The sequence below is a fragment of the Gymnogyps californianus genome, chromosome 2, assembly GCF_018139145.2.
Source record: "Gymnogyps californianus isolate 813 chromosome 2, ASM1813914v2, whole genome shotgun sequence".
NCBI classification, from domain to species: domain Eukaryota; kingdom Metazoa; phylum Chordata; class Aves; order Accipitriformes; family Cathartidae; genus Gymnogyps; species Gymnogyps californianus.
In genome coordinates, this window is record NC_059472.1 from 17,556,075 (window position 1) to 17,579,059 (window position 22,985).

General features: G+C 36.9%; 1 protein-coding gene across 3 annotated transcripts in view; it reads left to right on the forward strand.

The window, feature by feature from the left end:
• The window catches only part of CSMD3 (CUB and Sushi multiple domains 3), a 748,293-nt gene that overhangs the window by 406,553 nt on the left and 318,755 nt on the right, over positions 1-22,985 (forward strand). For all 3 annotated transcript variants that reach the window (XM_050890742.1, XM_050890743.1, XM_050890744.1), the window contains 3 exons: positions 11,322-11,504; positions 12,622-12,948; positions 20,645-20,839. In XM_050890742.1, the coding sequence (XP_050746699.1) occupies positions 11,322-11,504; positions 12,622-12,948; positions 20,645-20,839 (705 nt within the window). The remainder of the gene's footprint in view (positions 1-11,321; positions 11,505-12,621; positions 12,949-20,644; positions 20,840-22,985) is intronic.

Consider the following 22,985-nt stretch of genomic DNA (forward strand, 5'->3'; position numbering starts at 1 on the left):
TAAAACTTATCAAATACTATTGTGCTACCAGAATTTTAAAATTATCCTAAAGACTGGTGTCTGTAAATTTTAATATGTGTTTTAAAGGGTTGTGGAAAAAATATCATCCTGAATTAAATTCTAAAGACAATTCAATAAAGAGAAGAAAGATACAACTTATAGTTGAGGGTATTTGAGCATTTTCATTTAGTCTTTGAACCAGTGCTGTGTTATTTCGATTTGTATGTACAACTATCTTATTTTTTTCCAAAATATATGTACTTTAACCACAGCTTTTGTGAACATTTATATGAATGAGAAGTCTCATGGTGCTATTAAACTGTTTGTGTGGATAGAGTTCTACAGAACAGTTCATTTTCTAAACCTAAATTAAGAGAGTAACTTATTTTATTGGAGGTGCAGTTATTATCTAAAGTCCCACAGGGCTCATTCATTAGCTGGGCCAGCTTATTGCTGTCTGACTAGTAAATAACTCAACTTTAAAAGACAGAATTTGGCACTGAATAGGAAAAGAAGGAAGTATGTATATCCATAAACTCTATAAGTACCTACAATATATAACAGAACATAATTATGAAATATTTTATGCTTATAGTAAAAAACATTAGCTAATTTATAAAATAAAAATCATGCAGATACAACTGCTGTCCCTTTGAAAAATCTGTTGCCATGGAGAATGGCTGTAACTATTTTTTCCTTACACTAGAAATGTTGAGCACTTGTGATTGTCCTGGTTTCAGCTGGGATAGAGTTAATTTTCTTCTTAGTAGCTGGTATAGTGCTGTGTTTTGGATTTAGTGTGAGAATAATGTTGATAACACGCTGATGTTTTAGTTGTTGCTAAGTAGCGCTTATCCTGAGTTAAAGATTTTCAGTTTCCCATGCTCTGCCAGCAAGCAGGTGTGCAAGAAGCTGGGAGGGAGCAGAGCCGGGGCAGCTGACCTGAACTAGCCAAAGGGGTATTCCATACCATGGAACATCATGCCCAGTATATAAACAGGGGGGAGCTGGCCGGGAGGCGCAGATCACTGCTGTTATTAAACTGTTCTTATCTCAAGCCATGAGTTTTACTTTTTTTTCCCGATCCTCCTCCCCACCCCACTGGGAGGCGAGAGGAGGAAGCAGCTGCGTGGTGCTTAGTTGCTGGCTGGGGTTAAACCACGACAGTGATATACATAAAATATTACTTTCGAAGGTGGCTGCCATTGTTTTCCCACTGCATTCTCAGAGGAACCTCATCTGACTTTCCCATAAGTGACCGTAGCCCCATTACCCTCCCTCAATTAATTATGCTTTCTTTCTTTGTGAAATGCTCACATTCTGGCTCGTCACTTTACGTGATTAGGAAATGAGAAATACCCTGACAATTGGCACAGTTCAGCAAGGGTGTGGAACATTATCACCACCTACACAGCAGGGAAAGAACAACTCCTTCTTTTATAGATTCCCCCCCCCCCCTAGAATTTCACTGACTGACTCTATATCTTTGGACAGATGTTCTGTATAACACATTATACACTAAACATCTTGTGAATTCATACAGGGACAAGACCTGACTGTATGCATAAACCCTCCTCCTCCTCTCCTTTCCTGCCTTTGCATACCTGTTTCTTCTGTAAGGGAACTCAGGAGCACAAAGAAGGTGTTGCAACACACTCTGATGGGTCTCTCACCTGGGAGTCAGGCACAGCTGGAGGTCCTGTGGAGTGCACCTTCTCATGGTTTTGATACAGATATTGTTCCAGCCTGTTTGTATTTGAACTCAATGCAAGATTCATTCCCTATTCTCACACTTGCTATTTGCTAGAAAAATAACCACACCACACGGAAGGGCAGGTCTTTCTTTCCTATCTTTTAGGAAAACAAGCAACCAAACCAAACCAAAACAAACATAAAACCTATTAGGATCAGCATTGAGGCTAAATAAATCACACTAGTTGTTCTGGGTAAGAATAGTGGTTAAGGTGGAAATTCTTTTATATTGGGAATTCCCAAGACATGAAGATAAAAATTGGATAGTTAGAATGAAGCAAAGGTATTGATAACCTTTAAAATATAACAAAAAATCACATGACACTGGGCTCTTTGTTTTTTTGGAAATGAACTTCTATCCTTTGTTTATAAAAATACTCATGCTTTAACAGTAACAGCTAATAGACAAAACCATTTCCTTTACTTGAAGATACGTATAAACATAGTAATATTTAGGAGAAGGTGTCATCTGTTAGGTCATTCAAATTGCTTTCTGTTTTATTTACTGATCATAGCAATACCTAAACCCTATTATATGTAAAAGTGACCAAACTTCCAACCTTTTCCCATGTAAGCTGCTAAGCATAGTCTAAGAACTTGCTGAAACTCGTCCATAACTGTTTGTCTGCTATGTCTCTTTAAGATACTTTTTCTTGAATATACATACCGTGAAGACATATGGCATAGTTTACCAATTGCTTGTATTATTTATCACCCTAATTGACACTAAGAATTATATGTTCTTGATTCATAAGTGTCGTAGTTTAACCCCAGCTGGCAACTAAGCACCACACTGTCGCTTGCTCACTCCCCCCCGGTGGAATGGGGGAGAGAATCAGAAGAGTAAAAGCGAGAAAACTAGTGGGTTGAGACAAAGACAGTTTACTAAGTAAAGCAAAATTCGCGCACGCAAGCAAAGCAAAACAAGGAATTCATTCACCACTTCCCATCAGCAGGCAGGCGTTCAGCCATCTCCAGGAAAGCAGGGCTCCATCACACATAACAGTTACTTGGGAAGACAAACGCCATCACTCCGAATGTCCCTCCACCTCCTTCTTCTTCCCTCAGCTTTCTATGCTGAGCATGACGTCATATGGTATGGAATATCCCTTTGGTCAGCTGGGGTCAGCTGTCCCAGCTGTGTCCCCTCCCAAATTCTTGTGCACCCGCAGCCTACTCGCTGGTGGGGTGATGTGAGAAGCAGCAAAGGCCTTGACTCTGTGTGAGCACTGCTCAGCACTAACGAAAACGTCCCTGAATTATCAACACTGTTTTCAGCACAAATCCAAACCATAGTCCCATACTAGCTACTATGAAGAAAATTAACTCTATCCCAGCCAAAACCAGCACAATAAGTTATTCATTTTTATTTTTCTGCTTGCTGATTTTGAGTGCTTTTTCTCCTTATGATTTAAGTTCTAATGTTCAAGATAAGATAGATGATTATACTATTGCTGGTTCCTTGTGCTTTGCGAGCAAAAGTTGTACAAACACATAGTGGTATCTTTTCCTACCTCTATGAATAAACAAGTCTTGCAGTGGGAATGGCATGGCAATTTCACAACCAAATTAGATATGTAATGTGTATTCAGTAATGTATATATAAATTGTACATACTCTCGTGTTTCGAAGTGGGATTATATAGATTTTTCGTCATTATCTTGCAAAATGTCAGTGAGCCAGTATACAATGGTGAATGTTTGTAGCTTTTGACATAGCAAATTCAAATATCAAACAGCCAGCTTCATTCTTTTTGAATTACATACTGAAATTGTTTCTTTTCACATACTAGTATTTAGTTAATCCAGTATGCTTTGTTGCAACAAATAGCACACAATGAATTCAAATGCAATTTTACTGATGATGGATGTATTTCCCTGAAGTACTATAGATCTTGAATCTTTGCTGAAGTGATGGCAAGTCTTCAGCATTGTACTTTTCCACTGTGCACCAGTGATCTCTTTTCTTTCAAAATTGTTTTCCCTTATAAGAATCACATTCTTATCTTTTATTTTCCCTTCAGTTACAGGAGGGAATAGATAGACAAGTTACCTCGTCAAGCCCTGACTCCAGTGCCACTCTGTCAAAATGCATTTGTGTAGTAAGTGACCATTTCTTTTCCCGAAGGCCCATTTAGTCACCTCCAGAATGTACCTGTCCTTCACAAAGACAGAGGATAAGAGAAAAAGAACGTTCCTATCCTGGTATCCCTATACTGGTAGCTACTGTACCTTTGAAACACTGACTGGAAATCTACAGAACCCTGCAGTGAGATACACAAAAATAACAAAAGGATAATTTAAAACAAAATGAGATGCTTACCTTAATTTTCTTTCTATTTTTCTTTTAATTTTTGCTTAATTTGATATGTTTTTTAGATATTTCTTGTTAGAAAATATGTTGGCAATTATAAGCTCCATTCAGTTTACTGCAACCACAACCTTAACAATTTTGTATGACCAAGTTTCCAAAATAAAGAGTATCCTAAAGAGTCTCAAAAGGAGTTAGTCTTTTAAAAAAGTTAGATCTCTAACAACACCAGGAATCATACCTCTTTTTACTGTTAATGTCCTTCTATGTGAAACAATTTCTGAAAAGAAAAATGGATTTTTTTTTCCCTCTCAAAAGCCTTAAACCTCAAAAGATCATGCCTGATTCATTATTAACACATTTAACAAACTGTATTTATGCTTAGAGGTGCTTCTTTTTTTTTTTATAAGACTACAGAGAAAGAAAGGACTATCTAACAGAAATAATATTAACATAAGTGCTTTTTTTTCTTAGGCACAAATAACAATACTTGTCTTTTGGATCACAGATTTATAAGTCAGTGGTGGTGACCACATGAAAAGAAAAATCCACCCTAGCCATCTCTTATTATAGCCAACATGAACTGCAAATGTCAAAAAGCAGAATAAATCATAAAAGAGAACATAAATCAAAATGTAAAAATACAAAGTAACCAAAACATAAAATAAAATAAAATACAAAAATGTGCTTAAGCAATAAGATTACTTTTGACTTTTCAAAGATAGTCATTATATACAATAAACTTCTTCCAGATGCTTATACTATGCAATATCCTGTAGAAATAGTGTTTCCACTAAAATATACTCTATAACAACTTCTGCTGTGAATTGCAACTTTGTTATACATGTGTGTTATATGAAAAAATGTATTATAATTAGTGACATTTTTAGTCAAACTAAAACAAAGCAGTGGACTCTTACGCACAGCTTTGTTGGCAGGAATTCAAGCTATATTCCAGGAAGGTAGCCCATAATATGTTTTATTTCTCTTCACTATTTTGTGACTCATACTGAAGTTTCCAATTTTATATATTTTTTTTAAGTTTTAATTATAGCATTACTAATTGACCTGTTTGAAAACTTACTGTTTCTTCTGCTAATCTTAAACAACCATAAAATAATTTATAATTATCATTAATGAATTGTTTACAATGAGGGACTAGAGCGAGTTTATCAAGAAATGAGACTTTGTCAGGCTCTGAACCTAACTTCTTAGGTGTTGTTCAAACAAATATGCAATGCAGGGAAGCTGAAACAAGAGTGGTACAGCTAGCAGTAAAAAATGTGAATATGAATATCATTTGCCCTCTTAGTGATTTCAAACAAAGATGAAATAGTGATCTTTCCTAAAAACATGTTATTTAAAATGTGATTATCTGACAAAAGCCCAGTATTTTTTTTCTTGTCTGTTTCAAAAGAAGTTTGTTGACATTCTCTAAACAAATTTAAAAGCTATTTACACTTCAATCAAAAAAAAAAAAAACTATCATTTCTGCTCCTAAGGAGAACTAAGTAAAGACAAAATTATTCTGTTTCAGATTCAGAAACGAACTGATGCCAACATGAAATTTACAGAGTATAAAAGTGGCGTAAGCAAGGCATGCAGGAAAGATTAAAGTAATAAAGGAAAGATTTGCTATAAATGTTAATGGATATGAATGGGGTTTAGGGATGGTTTATTTAATTTAAAACTGTCATTCAAATAACATCTTGTTCAACTTAATTCCATTTATGAAAGCAAATGAAATGTAAGCCTATGGATGTAATCTCAAATACAGCAATCACAGAGCATAAAGGAAAATAGTAATTTTTTTCCAACTAACTCCTGTAAATAATTATACTCTGCCTAAGAATTTTTTGAATGCAGAATCGGTTCCTTTAAGTCTTCCTAATAGGGATGTCTGATAGAAGACAAGATGAGCAAGCTCACTGTATCAGCTTTGCTCAGCTATACATCTTTTCAAATTTTGCAAAAAGCTTGGAAACTCTTGCTGTTTAGGATAAAATAATAATTAGGGAAAGCCATTGGCCCACCAGCTACATCAGAATAGTAGCCCTAAAAGAGAATCAATATAAGTAGGTATGAACACATTTACTTTCTAGCATATATTATATGAGAAAACTACATTAAGTTACTTGATGTAATCACTTGTTGGGGAACTATTTTATAGAATACATTTGTTTTCCCAAATGAAATGTGAAGTGACTTAGGCACTTAGAATATTACTAGTTTACCAGGACAGCCTAGAAAAACTTTATATTTCTTTGGCAGTTAAAAACTGAGTGGTGCTGTAGGTTTGACATGAACAGTTTCATCAACATTGAAGATAGGAGGAGTGAGTTTGTGTCTTCTTTGGGGTATCTTACGTTGTTCCTTCAGGACAGCTTTAACTTTTATTGGAGGTCTGTGTTCTGGGGAGAGTTTGAACCTGTTTTGGTTTTTTTTTTTTTTAAATTATGAATTCTATTCTTCTTTTTCTAGAACTGTTTGAACAAATACAAATAAAGCAATAAGAAATGTTGATGTTCGTTGTGCTCTTTGTTAGGTGGTTTTGTTTTGTTGGTTTTGATTTTTCTTTAATCAAACAGAGTCTGAAGTCTTTCAAATCTCTGTGAAGTCCTTTTTTAAATAATCTTCAACACTTTTTCATTTCCTTGTTGAAATAGAATGTTCTTTATTTGCTTTTTGTCACATTTCAATTGTTTTCAGAGCATTAATAGCTGAAAGCTTTGAGAAATGAGGTGTATGCTGCTGACAATATGACCCTAGAAAAATTATTTGGGTTAAAATCAAAACACTTGCTGTTTGTTTGGCTTTTTTCTCATAGTCAAACTATCAAATGTGGAAACATAAAAAAGTGACAGCAAGACCTTTAAAGAGAAATTTTCAAACTATGGTTTAGGGATATTTGTTGCTATTATTATTGCATGTGATAAATTAATTTTATTTGAAGATTTCTGTCCTTTTTATAGTTAGGATCTCTCATGAAAGAAGGTTGTGATAGTTGGGATAGACAAGGAAAAAATATTTTTTACTGAATTTCCGTTACCTATGTACCATATTTCCTGTATTTGTAGATGATGAATGCATTCCTAAGTTTCATATCTTGAGCACAATATTTTCTTTACAAGTTTCTAAGCATAACAGACTGCATCCAAGGGTGCTAAGAGAGCCAGTGAATCTCCTTGCAAGGCCACTTTCTATCATCTTTGACAGTTTGTCGAGCTTAGGAGAGATCCCCAAAGACTGGAAAAAAGTTGTGTGATCTTCAACAAAAGCCAAAAGCTTGACCTGTGCAACTGCAGGCTGACCTTTATTTCAGTTCCTGGGGAAATCACAGATCAAGTCCTCTTGGAAGCCATTTCCTGGCACATGAAGAAAGAGACTGGGAACAGCTAGCATGAATTTATCAAGGGTAAATCACACCTGACCAAGCTGATTGCTCTTTTATAATAAATCGCTAAGTTGCTGGACAAGGGGAGAGCAGTGGATGTTGCCTACCTCAATCTTATCAAGGATTTTCACTCTGTCCACTCATCCAGAGTTGGATATGTGAATATAATGTCCAGACTTGGATGCAAGAATACTGTAGGAGATAACCAGATGGATAAAAAAAAGAAAAAACAAACAAACAAACAAAAAGACCAAAACCAAACCAAATAAACAAAAAAACCACCCACATAAAAACAAGGTTGGATGATAGGATAGAGGGTAGTGGTTAATGGATCATACCACTCTGGAGGGCAGGAGCAAGAAGAGTATTACAGGAGTCTACTCTGGGATATTCCATTTTGTCATTGACTGTGAAGAGGCTATGAAGTGCACTCTCATCAGGTTTGCAGATGACATCAAATTGGGAGAAACAGTTGAACATGCTCAAGAACAGTGTTGCTATCCAGAGGGACCTATACAGGCCAGAGGAATAGGCCTACAGGAGCTCTATGAAATTCAGCAAGAGCAAGTGCTAAGTCCTGTGCCTGGGAATGGATAACTCCTGCACACAGTAAAGACTGGGGAGTGACTCTCCAGAAAAGGCCTTTGTGCCTGAGTGTAAACCAGCAGCATGCCTTGGCAGTGGAGAAGGTCAAAAGCATCCTGGGCTGGATTAATACAAGCACAGATTGATGGAAGTGATTATTCTCTGTTACTTGGTTCTCCTTAGATTCCATCTAGAATAGTCCATCCAGTTTTGAGAGATTGGTTAACTGAAGTGAGTTCAGTGGAGGGCCGCCAAGGCGATCAGGGGCTGGAGCACTTGCCGTGTGAGGAGAGCCTGAGGGAGCTGGGCTTGTTCAGCCTGTAGAAGTAGGGTCTAATATCAGCTTGCCAGTAGCTATGGGGAGGTTATTGAGAAGACAGAGGCAGGCTGTGTACACTGGTACATGATGGGAGTATGGGGAGACAATGGGCATAAGTTAGAACAAGGGAAGTTCAGACTGGATATAAGGAAAAAGTTTTTCCCATGGGGACAGTCAAGCGATGGTACAGGTTGCCCAGAACAGTCTCTATCCTGGGAGGTTTTCAAGAGCCAACTGGATAAAGCCCTGAGCAACCTGGTCTGACCTCAGAGCTGAGCCTGCTTTGAGCAGGAGATTGTCCTGGAGACCTCCTGAGGTCCCTTCCAGGGGACCTCAGGGAGGGGATCAGGAAAGCCAAGGCACAGCTGGAGGTGAACTTGGCTAGGGACATGAAAAATAACAAGAAGGGTTTCTTCAGGTACATAGGACAACAAAAGAAGGTGAAAGAAACTGTATCTGCCCTGATGAGTGAAACGGGAGATCTGGCTACAACCGACATCAAGAAGGCCGAGGTACTCAAGAAATGTTTTTGCGTCAGTCTTCACTGGCAACTGCTCTAGCCACACTGCCCTGCTCACAGAATCCAAAGGCAGGGACTGGGGGAATGAAGTACTGCCCACTGTAGGAGAAGATCAGGCAGGTTGAAGACCATCTAAGGAACCTGAATGTGCCCAAGTCCATGGGACCTGATGAGGTGCATCCAAGGGTCCTGAGGGAACTGGCAGATGAAATTGCTAAGCCACTATCCATCATATTTGAAAAGTCGTGGCAGACTGATGAAGTTTCCAGTGACTGGAAAAGGGGAAACATAATCCCCATTTTTAAAAAGGGAAAAAAGGAAGACATGGGGAACTACAGGCCAGTTAGTGTCACCTCTGTGCCTGGCCAGATCATGGAGCAGATCCTCCTGGAAACTATGCTAAGGCACACGGAAAACAGAGAGGTGATTGGTGACAGCGAACATGGCTTCACTAAGGACAAATCGTGCCTGACAAATTTAGTGGCCTTCTATGACAGGGTTATAGCATTCGTGGATAAGGAAAGAGCAAATGACATCATCTACCTGGACTTATGCAAAGCATTTGGTACTGTCCCACAGAACATTCTTGTCTCTAAAATGGAGACATGCATTTGACAGGTAGACCACTAGATAGATAAGGAATTGGTTGGATGGTCACACTCAAAGGGTTGCAGTCAACGGCTCAATGTCCGGGTAGAGACCAGTGACAAGCGGTGTCCCTCAGAGGTCCATATTGGAACCAGTATCATCTTTGTCGGGGACATGGACAGTGGGATTGAGTGCACCTGCAGCAAGTTTGCAGATGGCACCAAGCTGAGTGGTGCAGTTGATACTCTAGAGGGAAGGGATGCCATCCAGAGGGACCTTGACAGGGTAGAGAAGTGCGCCCATGTGAACCTCATGAAGTTCAACAAGGCCAAGTGCAAGGTCCTGCACATGGGTTAGGGCAGTCCCAAGCACAAATACAGGCTGGGCAATGAAGGGATTGAGAGCAGCCTTGCAGAGAAGGACTTGGGGGTATTGGTGGATGAAAAACTGAATATGAGCTAGCAATGTGTGCTTGCAGCCCAGAAAGCCAATTGCATCCTGGGCTGCATCAAAAGAAGCGTGACCAGCAGGTCGAGGGAGGTGATTCTCCCCCTCTACTCTTGTGAACCCCCACCTGGAGTACTGTGTTCAGCTCTGGGGCCCCCAACAAAAGAAGGACATGGACCTGTTAGAGCGAGTCCAGAGGAGGGCCACAAAGATGATCAGGGGGCTGGAGCACCTCTCCTATGAGGACAGGCTGAGAGAGCTGGGGTTGTTTAGCCTAGAAAAGAGAAGGCTTCGGGGAGACCTTATAGCAGCCTTCCAGTACTTAAAGGGGGCCTACGAGAAAGCCAGAGAGGGACTCTTCATCAGGGAGTGTAGTGATAGGATGAGGGGTAATGGGTTTAAACTGAAAAAGGGTAGATTTAGACTAGGTATTAGGAAGAAATTCTTTCCTGTGAGGGTGGTGACACTGGACCAGGTTGCCCAGAGAAGTTGTGGATGCCCCCTCCCTGGAAGTGTTCAAGGCCGGGTTGGATGGGGCTTTGAGCAACCTTATCTAGTGGAAGGTATCCCTGCCCACAGCAGTGGGGTTGGAACTAGATGATGTTTAAGGTCCCTTCCAACCCAAACCATTCTATGATTCCAGCTTGAATTGCCCTATGAGCTTGTGAAATGCATATGGGTGAGAAATGCTTTTTAGAAGATCCCTCCAGGCTTGTAACTACCAGTGAAAGTTCAGGACAGCATGTAATTTGAGAGAATATCATAGCTGTAACAATTGTACAAATAAGAGAGGATCATTCAGATACCTTGCAGTTAAGTCTACTGAGGTAAAATGTTATTTGAGTATAGAGTAGTTATTTTTGCATGTGTGTACATAACGTCTGTGTATATAAATGTGTATATACGTGTATATATACTTATGTATTTATGTATAGCCTCCTTTTGACTTTGGGCAATTCTTTTTGTGTCACTACTCCCTTTTTTTGCCATGTCATTCATCAATTTAAGCTGTATTGGAAAATGGACAGTGTTTACACAGTGGGATGTTGGTCTCTGTTGCTAGTTTTAAGCGCTCATGTACTACAAGTGATATTTTACTTAATACTATTATTGCCTAAAATTTTACAACATAAAATAAAGTAGGAATAATTTTCCTCATATCCTTTTAATTTCAAGTACTCCGTTAACACAAAGAGCTCTGATTTTCCCAAAATCCTTACACAGAATTTCTTCCTTAAGAAGCTGGAGTATATAATCAGACTCAGTGGTGCATTTCAGCAACTGCTGTTACATAGATGATTTTCATTTGCTTATAATAATGTATAGTTATTTTCTAAATGTGAGCATATACCCACAGGGAGTTTGTTTTATTCTTCAAGAAATAAATTCCTTATTTATTTCAACAGAAATTGAAAAGGAAAGCTGTGGGGATCCTGGAACACCGTTGTATGGTATCAGAGAAGGGGATGGATTTTCTAACCGTGATGTTTTAAGGTTCGAGTGTCAGTTTGGATTTGAATTAATTGGAGAGAAATCTATCGTTTGCCAGGAAAACAACCAGTGGTCTGCAAACATACCAATCTGTATTTGTATGTACCAAATCTTTTTTTATTATTATTATTAATACATAACATTAGGATAAGTTTTTCCTTTTATATAATAATTTGTGTGATTGATTGCAGAGTTATCGTAATGCAATTAATTCCGCTGACAGGTTGAGTTTACTTTTGTTCAGTGGTAGGTTTGTCTAATGATCATGCCCAAGACAGGTTCTAGAACTCCTGAAATACTTTTTTCTTTTACTAGCAACTATTAAAGCAGTTGTCTTTATGTGATTTGTTATAACATTTTATTGGCTTTTTTGTAGGATTCTGTAGAATTTATATGTATGATACACTTTTTATAGCTACTCTTATAAGTTAATATATTTCCTTCGATTAGAAGTTGCTGAATTTTAATCAAGGGTTTAAATTATTTACATTTTTCCCCATGTATTATATATGAATATCTTTTAACACTTAAATGATCATAGACATTTATAGCTCTCTTCCAGTTACATTACACAGCATAAGTAAAACCAATGTTGTGATATGTACTTGTGGCAACACCTTTCTTAACATTTCCACTAAAATAGTACAGATCAAATATATTCAGAGTGCAATCAGTTGCTTTCATCCCTGCAACTCAATTTAATATGGCTTAACTGAAATGGTTGAAGATAAAATATTGTCCTGATAACAACAAAACAACTCTGTTTTCTCTTTGAGGCTAGTTAATTTCTTGTGCTTCTGTGTGAACAACAAATGATAAGGGTGCTATTGACTTTCTGCCTCTTTAATGTGCTCAGTGAGAGGTCTGCTCATCTAAACAGTTCCCTAAAGGAGAAAATAAGTGGTGCCAAGTGATTAAGGATCATTGAACATGGGTAAATTGTAAGGACTGCTGTGGGCTTCCAGTGCAACAGGATGTTCTTTATCACCTGGGGACTCTGCTTGGGAGGTAGTTTTATTGAGGGGAAGGGAATAAGAAGATAAAAAAAAAAACAACAAACCTTCTTTCTGGCTTCACAGATCATAACAAATACTGAATTATTCAGTTGAGGTAATCAGCAAGTTTAAGGATCTCTTACAAAAACATAGTAATAAAATAAATCCTTATTGAAATATTTTATTCTATTATCTAATTTCTTTCTCTCTTTTTTGGCAGTTCCTTGCCTTTCCAACTTCACTGCACCAATGGGAACAGTTCTTTCACCTGATTATCCAGAGGGATATGGGAATAATTTGAACTGTATCTGGACAATAATTTCAGACCCTGGGAGCAGAATTCATCTTTCTTTCAATGACTTTGACTTGGAATCTCAGTTTGACTTCCTTGCAGTTAAAGATGGTGACTCTCCAGATTCCCCCATAATAGGAACATTCACTGGTGCTGAAGTTCCTTCCCATCTTACCAGTAATGGTCATATTTTGCGTCTGGAATTTCAGGCTGACCATTCAATGTCAGGACGTGGATTTAACATCACTTATAACAGTGAGTAGTATTATTTTTTTTATGTATGTGTGTGTTTTATTTTCAACATATGGTTTAGGAGATATGTATAGGTGTGTAAAAATGACTTTATGGTAATACACCTTCAAACATATCCTATATACTTACAGATACCTAATTTAGGTGTTTAGGTTGTCTTTCAAATACAGTGTTAGGGCTGAAAATATGTGTATATTTATCATTTACGGCATTAGAGATCATTGTGATGGGAGTGTTTAGAAGACTGACAAATCAGGCCAGTTTCAAACTGTGAAACAGAACTTTACTAAATTTGTTAACAGCACACTGTTCTACTGGTTAAATCCTACATAATGTTAATCACCATCATTACATATACAAAACTGTTACTCTTGAACACTCATATGCTATTTTAGCTGTGAATGTATACAATATCCTGGAGCTGATGGCTGCAGTCCATGCTAGCTCCTAGTCACCATGGTTAACGTAGGCAGCCGTAGGATCTCTTTGATAAGAGAAGTCAAACAGCAATAGGCTTGCCTTCTTTTTGTCTGTTTTACCTTCCTTACGGCTGATGATTTTAAGCTATTTTTCCCACTCCCAGAAAAGGACGACTCCTGTTCTCCTGGTACTACTTACCATATTCTTTTTTGTCTTGCCAGTCATCCATGTGTATTCAGGAGGATGTCTGGCCTATTTACAGTCCCTTGTGCTTATCTTGTCTTTTGTTTAGCAATTTTTTTCTACTTGGATGCCTTCTATGTGCAACTACACCTGTCTATCTTTGCCCTTTTGGTGATCAAATTGCTCACATGCGTATGTAAAATGCTTATATGTTGTGCCTGGATACACCATTACAATGTTAAAAAGAATACTTACATACTGTTGTTAGGTACTCTGGTTTTGTATACTTCTATATAGGCTGGAGGTAAGTTCTTATTAATTATAACCTGATTAATACACTTTTAACTTACAGCTGTAACAGTCACGGGGAGAGAAATTTCTAGACTGCCATTCAAAGCAACTGCAATAAATTGTAGCTGGGCTTCTGTCTTGAGTGATCTGAATTGTACCTACCTATTTGTAGCTTTTGGAAGGGAAACCAGCATCTTTTGTCACCTTTTGTATTTAGTTCATCTATTACACAGAAACACAGAGTTTTCCATTAAAATGGAGTTCTGTGTATTTCACTTGCTTCTGTCCTGAGGAAGGTGAAAAGGTTGAAACTAACCAAAACCATAAATAGCTCCACATTTACTACTTGGCACTACATTTACTGACAGCATAATAATTGAAAGTGACATTAAATATCCTCTCCAGTACTAAATAACATTAGCACTTATTCACCTTACTTTTTGCTAGGAAAATCGTTACATTTCTCTGAAGGACATACGAAGAACTGCCTATGTTGTATTGCTATTAAATAATTTGGCAGTTATCCCACACCAAAGTGGCAGGATATATTCCCAGCTAGGGCAGACATGATGATGCAATATGTAAGCCCACAGCATGAATAATACTGCAAAATACAGCATGAGGCTTTCCTGGGAGCATATGCAAAATTAAATTTTACCACCCCAGCAGTGAAGGGAGAAGGACTGGGTTTAGCCAAGTTGTTCCTTTTGGGGAGCTGGAAGGAAATCGGAAGGACAGGAAATGCCTGAAGTATCAGGTTTGCTACTATGTGTAGAGGAGGGTAGGGATAACAGAGTGGCCGTTGGGGGGATCATCATATCCTTCACCCAGAGGTGCCCCACCTCACACATTTGGATTTTTTTTTCTTTTTTTTTTTTCTTTCTGATAGTAGAGGTAGCAGAGTAGTTTTCCATGCCAACAGGTAGACAGAATAGGCAAAAGATGATGGATATTTTGATATTCCCAAAAGTCTGATGTCATGAATAACTGATCCCATTCCTGTCTTTCTCCCTAACACCTAAGAGTGTGATAATTCCAGAGGCTTAGCTGGATTGTAAGTGAATCTTCAACTGCATGATTTGAAGGAGGGCTGTATACCCACATCTCCCCTTCCCAGAAGAAAGTGTTACATGCTTGGCTATATAAAAAAAATCGTCTTTATTGTTGAAGATGTTTTACTCTGAATAAAACAAAAAGGATCCATTAAACCAAAAAGGAAATGAGATTAAGTGAGCTTGGTAATTCAGAGACTCAGACTCCACATTTTTCTCCAAGTAATGTTAATAATTAATATTATTTTCATAGTATTGCAAGAACTAAATTCTCCTGTGGCTCTCTACTTTTCTTGCATCATAGTTCACCTCTCCATCTTTTTTTTCCCCTCTCTCTTTTGTTTTGTTTTGTTTTGTTTTAGGTTGTCAGTCTTTCAGAGAAGTATTTCTTAAGACTTACCTTGAACATTGCTGTCTGAATAGGAAAGATATAAACTGACACCAGATTACTGTGTAAACATTCTTTTTCTGATATTGTCTTATATTTCAGCTGCCAGCCCTCTATCTTAGCTGCTTCATCCCCAGGTCATTTCTCACAAATGTAGAATGTAAGCGTGAAGAAAATGTGGTGTCTTCTTATTGGTTTCTATAGCTACCGGTCATCATTGCAAACTAAACTTTCAGCTGTAGCTAGGTATCTTAGTACTGTAACTAAATATTGGAAAGTCTGGGGTTATTGAGTACTATTGAAATACAAAATCAGTTATAATGAAAATGAGATATTGTATCCATGTTTCTTAACAGAAGTTGTAACATTTACTCTATGTTTTCTTCTGTTTCATGTCCTTTTAACATTTATAAGAGTTCTACTTTAAGGTTTCACTGTGGTGTACTCAATGGTGTCAAGCTAAAATCTAGTGATTAGGAAAAAAAAAATTATTGGAGAGTCTAAGACAGTCTTCTTGAATAAAAATTAGACCTGTGTATAAATGGATATTCTCAAGTCATCCCATTTGGCAGACCTAGAACTAAATATAGGTCAGTTAAAGTAGGATTTACAGTAAAAATGAAAGATGCAGATTATTAGCATGGAATAATCCTTATATTTAGTTTTTATTTGGAAATACAATTCATTAAACACTGTCAAGACCTCAGGTTTAATATTTCTGTGCCATATAAATATACACATGAGAATAATTTCTAGTCCTTTAAAACATTTGCAGACTTGCTTGGGCATGTGGTAGTCTGATTACGATATCTCTCAATTAACAGTCACTTAAAGTATGCACTGATAATACCAAATGGTACAATTTTAATTTTTATAAAGAAATAAAAATGCAATATTAACTTTTACCAGTTATATAATGAAACCCACTCACTCTGAAAATAATTATTTTAAAGAAGTGTTTTCTGTATTTGAGCAGTTTAACACATTTATATTTTTATTTCTTTTTATGGGTGTGTTTAAGCTAGAATGGAGGTGTGCATGTGTTTGTTAAACTGTGTAGTTAAAATGTACTTACCAAAGCAAAAATAACTGCAGAAAATGTGTCTAACCTTTATTCAGTAGAGACAGCTGCAAACTGATAAATTACAGAAGTAATCTTTCCATAATAAATAGTTTAGGGCCAAGAGAGAGGATAAAAAAGGAATTAATATCATTTTCACTCTGTGTTGGCATTCATAAACCCAAAATTAATTAAAAATATCCATTTTCTGCTAACATTCCTGCTTATATATTTCAAAGTTATCAGTCTCTTTTTGCCCCCTTCAAAAGTAGAAACAGTATATCACAGGAAAGGTACAACGTGATCAATCTTTTCTAAAAAGAATGTAGGCTACTAACATAAATAACTTCATTAATGTTTTTTACATACAGGATAGAAAAGAATAAAACTGAGTTACTAGTACATACTCTGATTTTTAAGTAGTATTTCTCAGAAACTATTTTTATGCCATATTTATTTTTATTATGGCAACATATGTGGTCTCAGATAATTATTCTCATTCCAGTAAAACTAAACATAAATTCAAGTTCTGTTGGAAGTAAACAAAAATTAGATTTCAAATGTCTTCTCTTTGAGCTACTTCAGTAAGTCTGACAAAGATTTCTAATGAGTTAAATTTTGGGACAAGCCCACAGAAATATGTGCCTTGAAAATGGATGATGCAGAGAATGTGCCAATAACCAAAAGAACAGGAACTCAAAAGGCTGTGATTTTCAGCTTGGTCAGATCCTTGTATTGGTTTACTTTTATCTGGCTATGCACTACTGTTGATGCAAAAGGGGGAATGAGGCAGGAGAGTGCTTTACTGGGTACAGCAGAACACAGGAACATAGCAACCTGAAATTACATTGGTTTAAGTTGCTATAGAACCACATACTTACACCTGGCTCCTTGCTTCCAGTTTATATCCCAAACCCAGGAGCCCTTAATGACATTTCTGGTCTCTGTGAAGCTATTTATAAACTCAGTCATCCCTTAATCTTCCCTCTAATAAGCTATATGCATTGAACTCCTCAATTCAAGGGAAAGTCTGAGCTTTTTGTCATATTTGTGATTCCTTTATGAATGCTTCCCACTTTATCTACATCTTTGTTCAATTATGGAGATCAGAGCTAGACACAGTATCTGAATATAGTCACATAAATTACAAGCAATGAAGTTTCTCTGCTTCAGTCTGGGTTTCTTAGTTTAGGTCAGGACAGACAAAACGTACACATTAATTACTATGCAACAGTTGGACACATGTGAAGGAGAATGGACATTTATTGCCTGTGACAAAGAAGTTAATGCAAAGAAGACTACAAAGTCGCAAGTGATTATCTCTATCTCCCCTTTCCTCACTGGTAGAAGCAGAGGTTGTCAGTGATTGGGAGGAAGTGTGTCAACTCTGGCCGTGAGAGTTTGGTCTCAGGTGTCCCTGGAGGTCCCCCATGGGCAGGCATTCCAGAAGCCAGAGTCATGCCAACCTCCCTTCAGGCTGAGGTGGATGAGTTTTTTGAGGTAGAGAGCATCTTCCAGATCATTTGATTTTTGCTAGTTGGTGGACTGCTTTGAGCTGTTGCTCACTGATCAGGGTGTAGGAGGTGCTGGGCAAATATTTTTGTATAAGTTTAGATTTGCTGTTTCTGCCAGTTATGCAGAATTTTTTTTTTTTTTTTCTGTTTTCATTGCAACTGTTTAATTGTTCTTTATCTAACAAAAGTTACAACCCTATGAACTACATAGCAACATGCCAAAGGTCAAACTGTGTGCCTCTGACATCAACCTAATTACTCGAGGGATTTCAGCTCAGTAGGCCAAGACATTGATAATCCCAGATGCTGCTTTTATAACCAAAGACTGCTTTAGTCTGTTTTATTGCTGTGATAGGGTATGTATGTCCATCATGGCACATTTTTGCTGGCACTCCCTCCTGCTAGACTTTTTCAGTCTCAGTACTTTCCAAGATAGAATTCTTCAACCTGTTAAATACTACACAGAAATATGAGTTTACAGGTGATGGTACTGAATAACGTTGTTTGCATAACTTTAACAACCTTTCACAATTGTTTTTTTATGAAGTATCTCTTTATTATTTGATATTCTCTTAACTTCTGTTTCTTCTTTGATATTTTCCTCTGAAAGGGTTACATTTACTCCAAAGCCATTGCTAGACTTAGCTAAAACTCTTTGTAGGGCAATCTACCAAAACAATTAATTGCGCCAGTGAACCACTCCTTTCTGGTCCTATTTCCAAGGACCTTTCAGAGCAGACCAGATGAGTTATGGTTAGCTTCATTCCTGCCTTCCTATCTCTTGAGATCTCTGCAGTTCCTCCCCTTCACATTTTTTGGATGCAAAATGCAGGTTTTAACATCCTTCTGAGTTAATATGAGAACTGAAAGTACTTCATTGTCACCCTGTCCTATGATTATATTGCCTGGCTTTTTTCCAGATACTACTTAAAATACCAGTACAATCATGATAGTTGATGAATATAAATGCCAGGAAAACTGGATCTCCTTTTTACATGTAATATTGCATAAAAAACTTTTCCATGGTTTCTCGATTTATAGATGATGGGTAGAATATTAGTATTAAGGATATACTCCTGTGTTCTTTTTCTTTTCAGTTTAAAGCTTGTATATAGTATTACAACTCCACTATGAAGCTTTTCAGAAGCATAGGCAGACTGAATTTTACTCATCAAGTAATGTAACTGCAGCCAGGCTAGGCTAAGAGAGTGACTGCTGCTGTTGGGAAGGGTTGTCTTTCACTCTCTTGCCTCCCATAGCCATCCTATGCAGTACAATCACTTCCATAGGAGCAGCAGTAACAGCCACAACTCTCAGTTCCTGAGCCGAAATATAGAGCAATGAACCGATTTTGCAGCCTTAAGGTGGCTGGTGTCATACACAAGCAAGCTATACCTGGAGTCAACATTTATCTACATTTACAGATAACAATATTGAAAATCTATCTCTGTGTTGTCTGAAGCTAGTAAGAAAAACAGACAGTCAATCCCCTCACTAAAAGTGATGACTGTGTGCAAAGTATTGAAAAAGTTTTTGTAGCCCCTATGAAGAACTATGGGATTGCGTCGTTTTTTAATGCCATCCTCAAATGGTAGACAACTATTCGATGAAAGCACTATTTTCATTCCCAATACATGTAGCATTTCCTAATTCAAAATGTCAATAAACGAATGCTTTCTCTTGTCTGTTATTATGATTCTTAATGCTTCTGTAATGCAACATCTGAGAAATCTTTCTGCTAAGTTAATGAAATGTTACTTTTTTAAAAATTTCATGAGGGAGCTTGGATACATTTTGTCTAGCAGACATATTAGTAAAACTGCAGAAAAATATTGTGAATATTATCTTTTTAGGACATAGTCCTTTCTGATGTCTCTGTGTGTAGGCATATTTACGAAGATAAAATTTGCAGTCATCACAGGTGAGGAAGGTGGATATTGTGCTTGTGATATTTGTTCTCACTGAAAAAGTCAACATTTTTTAACATCTAAGATTTATGTGCAGTGTTCTTAATAAATAAAACATCAAAAAAAACCTAATTAATGCATATCTTTTAATGATATTGCTATAAATATTACTTTGCTCACTTCTGGCAGGAAGATGAGCTTGTTTGTTCTCCCAGTGTAAGATGTATTCTGTAGTAAAAGACATGGACTATCTTTGTTATAGTATCTAGATATATGCAGGGAAATTACAATTTTTTAATTTGCCCATAGATAAACTTGAAATTTTGGAAGGATTTGTACATATTAAGAATTTTTTTTACTTTAAATATAATGATGTGGTTAAAGTTTCAGGTTTTCTTTCTTTCGCCAACATCGCCCCTTTTGTAGCTGTCCACCAGCTCTCGGTGCAGGAAACAAAATAGACTATGGCAATATCAGGCACACTGAGGTCAGTATGGCTCGAATGGTTGTGATGGTGAATTGAAAATACAAAAGATTACCAAAGTTATTGTATCATAGACACTTGTCCTGCCCTTCTGATGGATGCTTCTGGCCCATTGTAGCATTGGATAGGATGGGCTGTTGGAAAGAAGAACTTAGCCATCACTGAAATCTGCCAGCACCTAGCTGTCCAAACTAAGATTCTTGCTGGTATAACTTTATCACATTTTAAGCAATTTTTTGTACTAGTATACTTTTTCTGCTGTTGGTCAAGCTTTTGTTTCTTATTGTTTCCTAATACAAATAGTTTGTTCTTACTAGCAGAATAAAATCCTAAAAATGTCCTCATACTTGCAAGAGTTATCATACTATTTCCCCCTGCCCTTTTTTTTTCTTGTGAAAAGCATTTGGACATAACGAATGCCCTGATCCTGGAGTGCCAATCAACGCTCGGCGTTTTGGCGACAACTTTCAGCTGGGGAGCTCAATTTCTGTTATATGTGAGGAAGGATTTATTAAAACACAAGGAACTGAAACAATTACTTGCATGCTAATGGATGGAAAAGTAATGTGGAGTGGACCTATTCCTAAGTGCGGAGGTATGTATAATATTTCTTTCTGATTCAGGAGAACTTGATGTAATGTCTTTTAAGTTGTCACCAAATGAAGTTCAGATTTTTGCAAATGGATACTCCTGTAAAACCTAGTCCTTAATAAAGGAGTCTAGGGAGGCATGAGCTTTTATTATAAACCTGTCTGCAGGAGTGAATTTTTCTCATAACTGTTAATAAGGACAGAAGAAAAACCCAGAAAAAATTGGCATAAACATCAGTGATGCGAGCACTGCTATATAACCTCTGTAACAATGGCGACTCATCTAAGAAACTTATTAGGACTGGAATGGGAATAGTTTACACTGCTCATACTTTCAGATAGCTCTCATTTGGCACTGGTAGAACTAAATTTCCCAAAGACATTTTATGCTTGAAAGGATCACTCCTGCCCTTTTTTTTTTTCTTCTTTTTAAAGCATGTATTTGTCCAATTTGAGAAACTGTTTAAAGCAATGAGCTTCAGTGCTAGCAATACACCGATAATATTCATCTCTGCATTTTTGAATTCCAGTCCAATCAGTATCATGATTGGCCTCATTAATACCTAGGAGAAAGAAATAGCAGGGAAGAAGAAAATAAGAAAATCCTTCTGTTTTCACTGAACTTTATTTTAGAATAGTGAAGGTTTCTGTTCTTCAACTTCGATATTTAAATCTCTTGTTCAGCTTGTCACTCAAGGTTCTTAAGCAGTCAAGAAGTCTGGGTTTTTGTTTGGTTTTTTTGTTTGGTTTGGTTTTTTTTTTTAAATTATTTTCACCCAGTTTCATATAGAAGGTTTTCTTCAAAATACAGCTATTGACTTCCTACTTCAGACAGATGAATAATTTAAAATTGTTTGAGTCCTCAGTGATGTTTGCTGATACAATATTACATTAGAATGAACATTGATCTCTTTTCAGGTCTTTGGCTATGGTATTTAAAACTATTTGGGAGGTTTTAGCTATCTGTTGCAGTGCTTATGTTTCTTCTATCCACAGTGACACCTAGATTCTCTTAGCAATTGATCTTCCTATTTATAGAAATTAAATACTTCCATACATCACAACCTCTAAAACACAATGTTATGCATATTTCCTTGAACTTGTTTATACTAATAGGTATAAAAATATGATCTTTGCTTCATTAATTGTCTATATTTTAAGATCTCTTTACCTAAAGAGGAAAAAAAAAAAGAATTCAATTGCTTGTAAAGATTTTTTAAAAAATACATGATTTAATCAATAATGATATAATCTCTGACGTATAGTTTGTTAGTTTTTATTGTAAACAAAAGCTTAGCTCTTATTTTCACTATGTAACTGCCTTCCTAACAAATTTGCTTAATTTTAATATATGTATGTGACTGTTTATAATACACTTTGCATCCCATTGACTTTCTGTGATAAATTATTATTGTTTCATAGATATAAGGTGGGTCAGTTTCCCTAGACAAGATTAGTACAGGCTATAATGCCCTTGCTTTATTATAAGGTTCATGGAGCAGTATAACACTGCTAATAAAATATAAGGTTGTACTTTCAATGTTACATTAAAAACTTATTTTAATGGGAATATTTTAAAATGTCTGTCCATGCACAAGATAATCTGATCCATAGGTGGTCTGAGATTCTAAATGGAACATATATTGGAATCCTAGAGGTTGGGTATATTTGAATTAGATGTATTTATCAACTGTAGAATTAGATATATTTTTAAAATTTAAGATAAAATTTGAAGACAAATGAAAATATTTTTAAGGTAATAATGTAATTTGATCTGTTGAGATGTTCAGAATTTTTATTGACTGTGTACACATTTGCCTGTAACACATAGTCATTTCATATAAGATGAAGTTTGCTTGCCCTACACACACCTCATAATTTCATTGTCATATATATCAAGTCAAAGGCATGCACTCCACCTACTGACTAAGAGACACTGAATGTGACTGCTGTGCAGTTTTCCTTCCACTGCAGAAATGTCCGTTATTACAATATATAGGAGAGAACCATTTAATAATAAATGTGGTGCAGATGGGTGATGTCAGCATACTCATTTTTCAGGGCAATCCTCACCAGCCTCTGCTGGGGCTTCCTCCCAGCCATGCCCATGGCCCAGGATCCCATTTCAGCTCAGCCAGGGGCTGTCGGTCC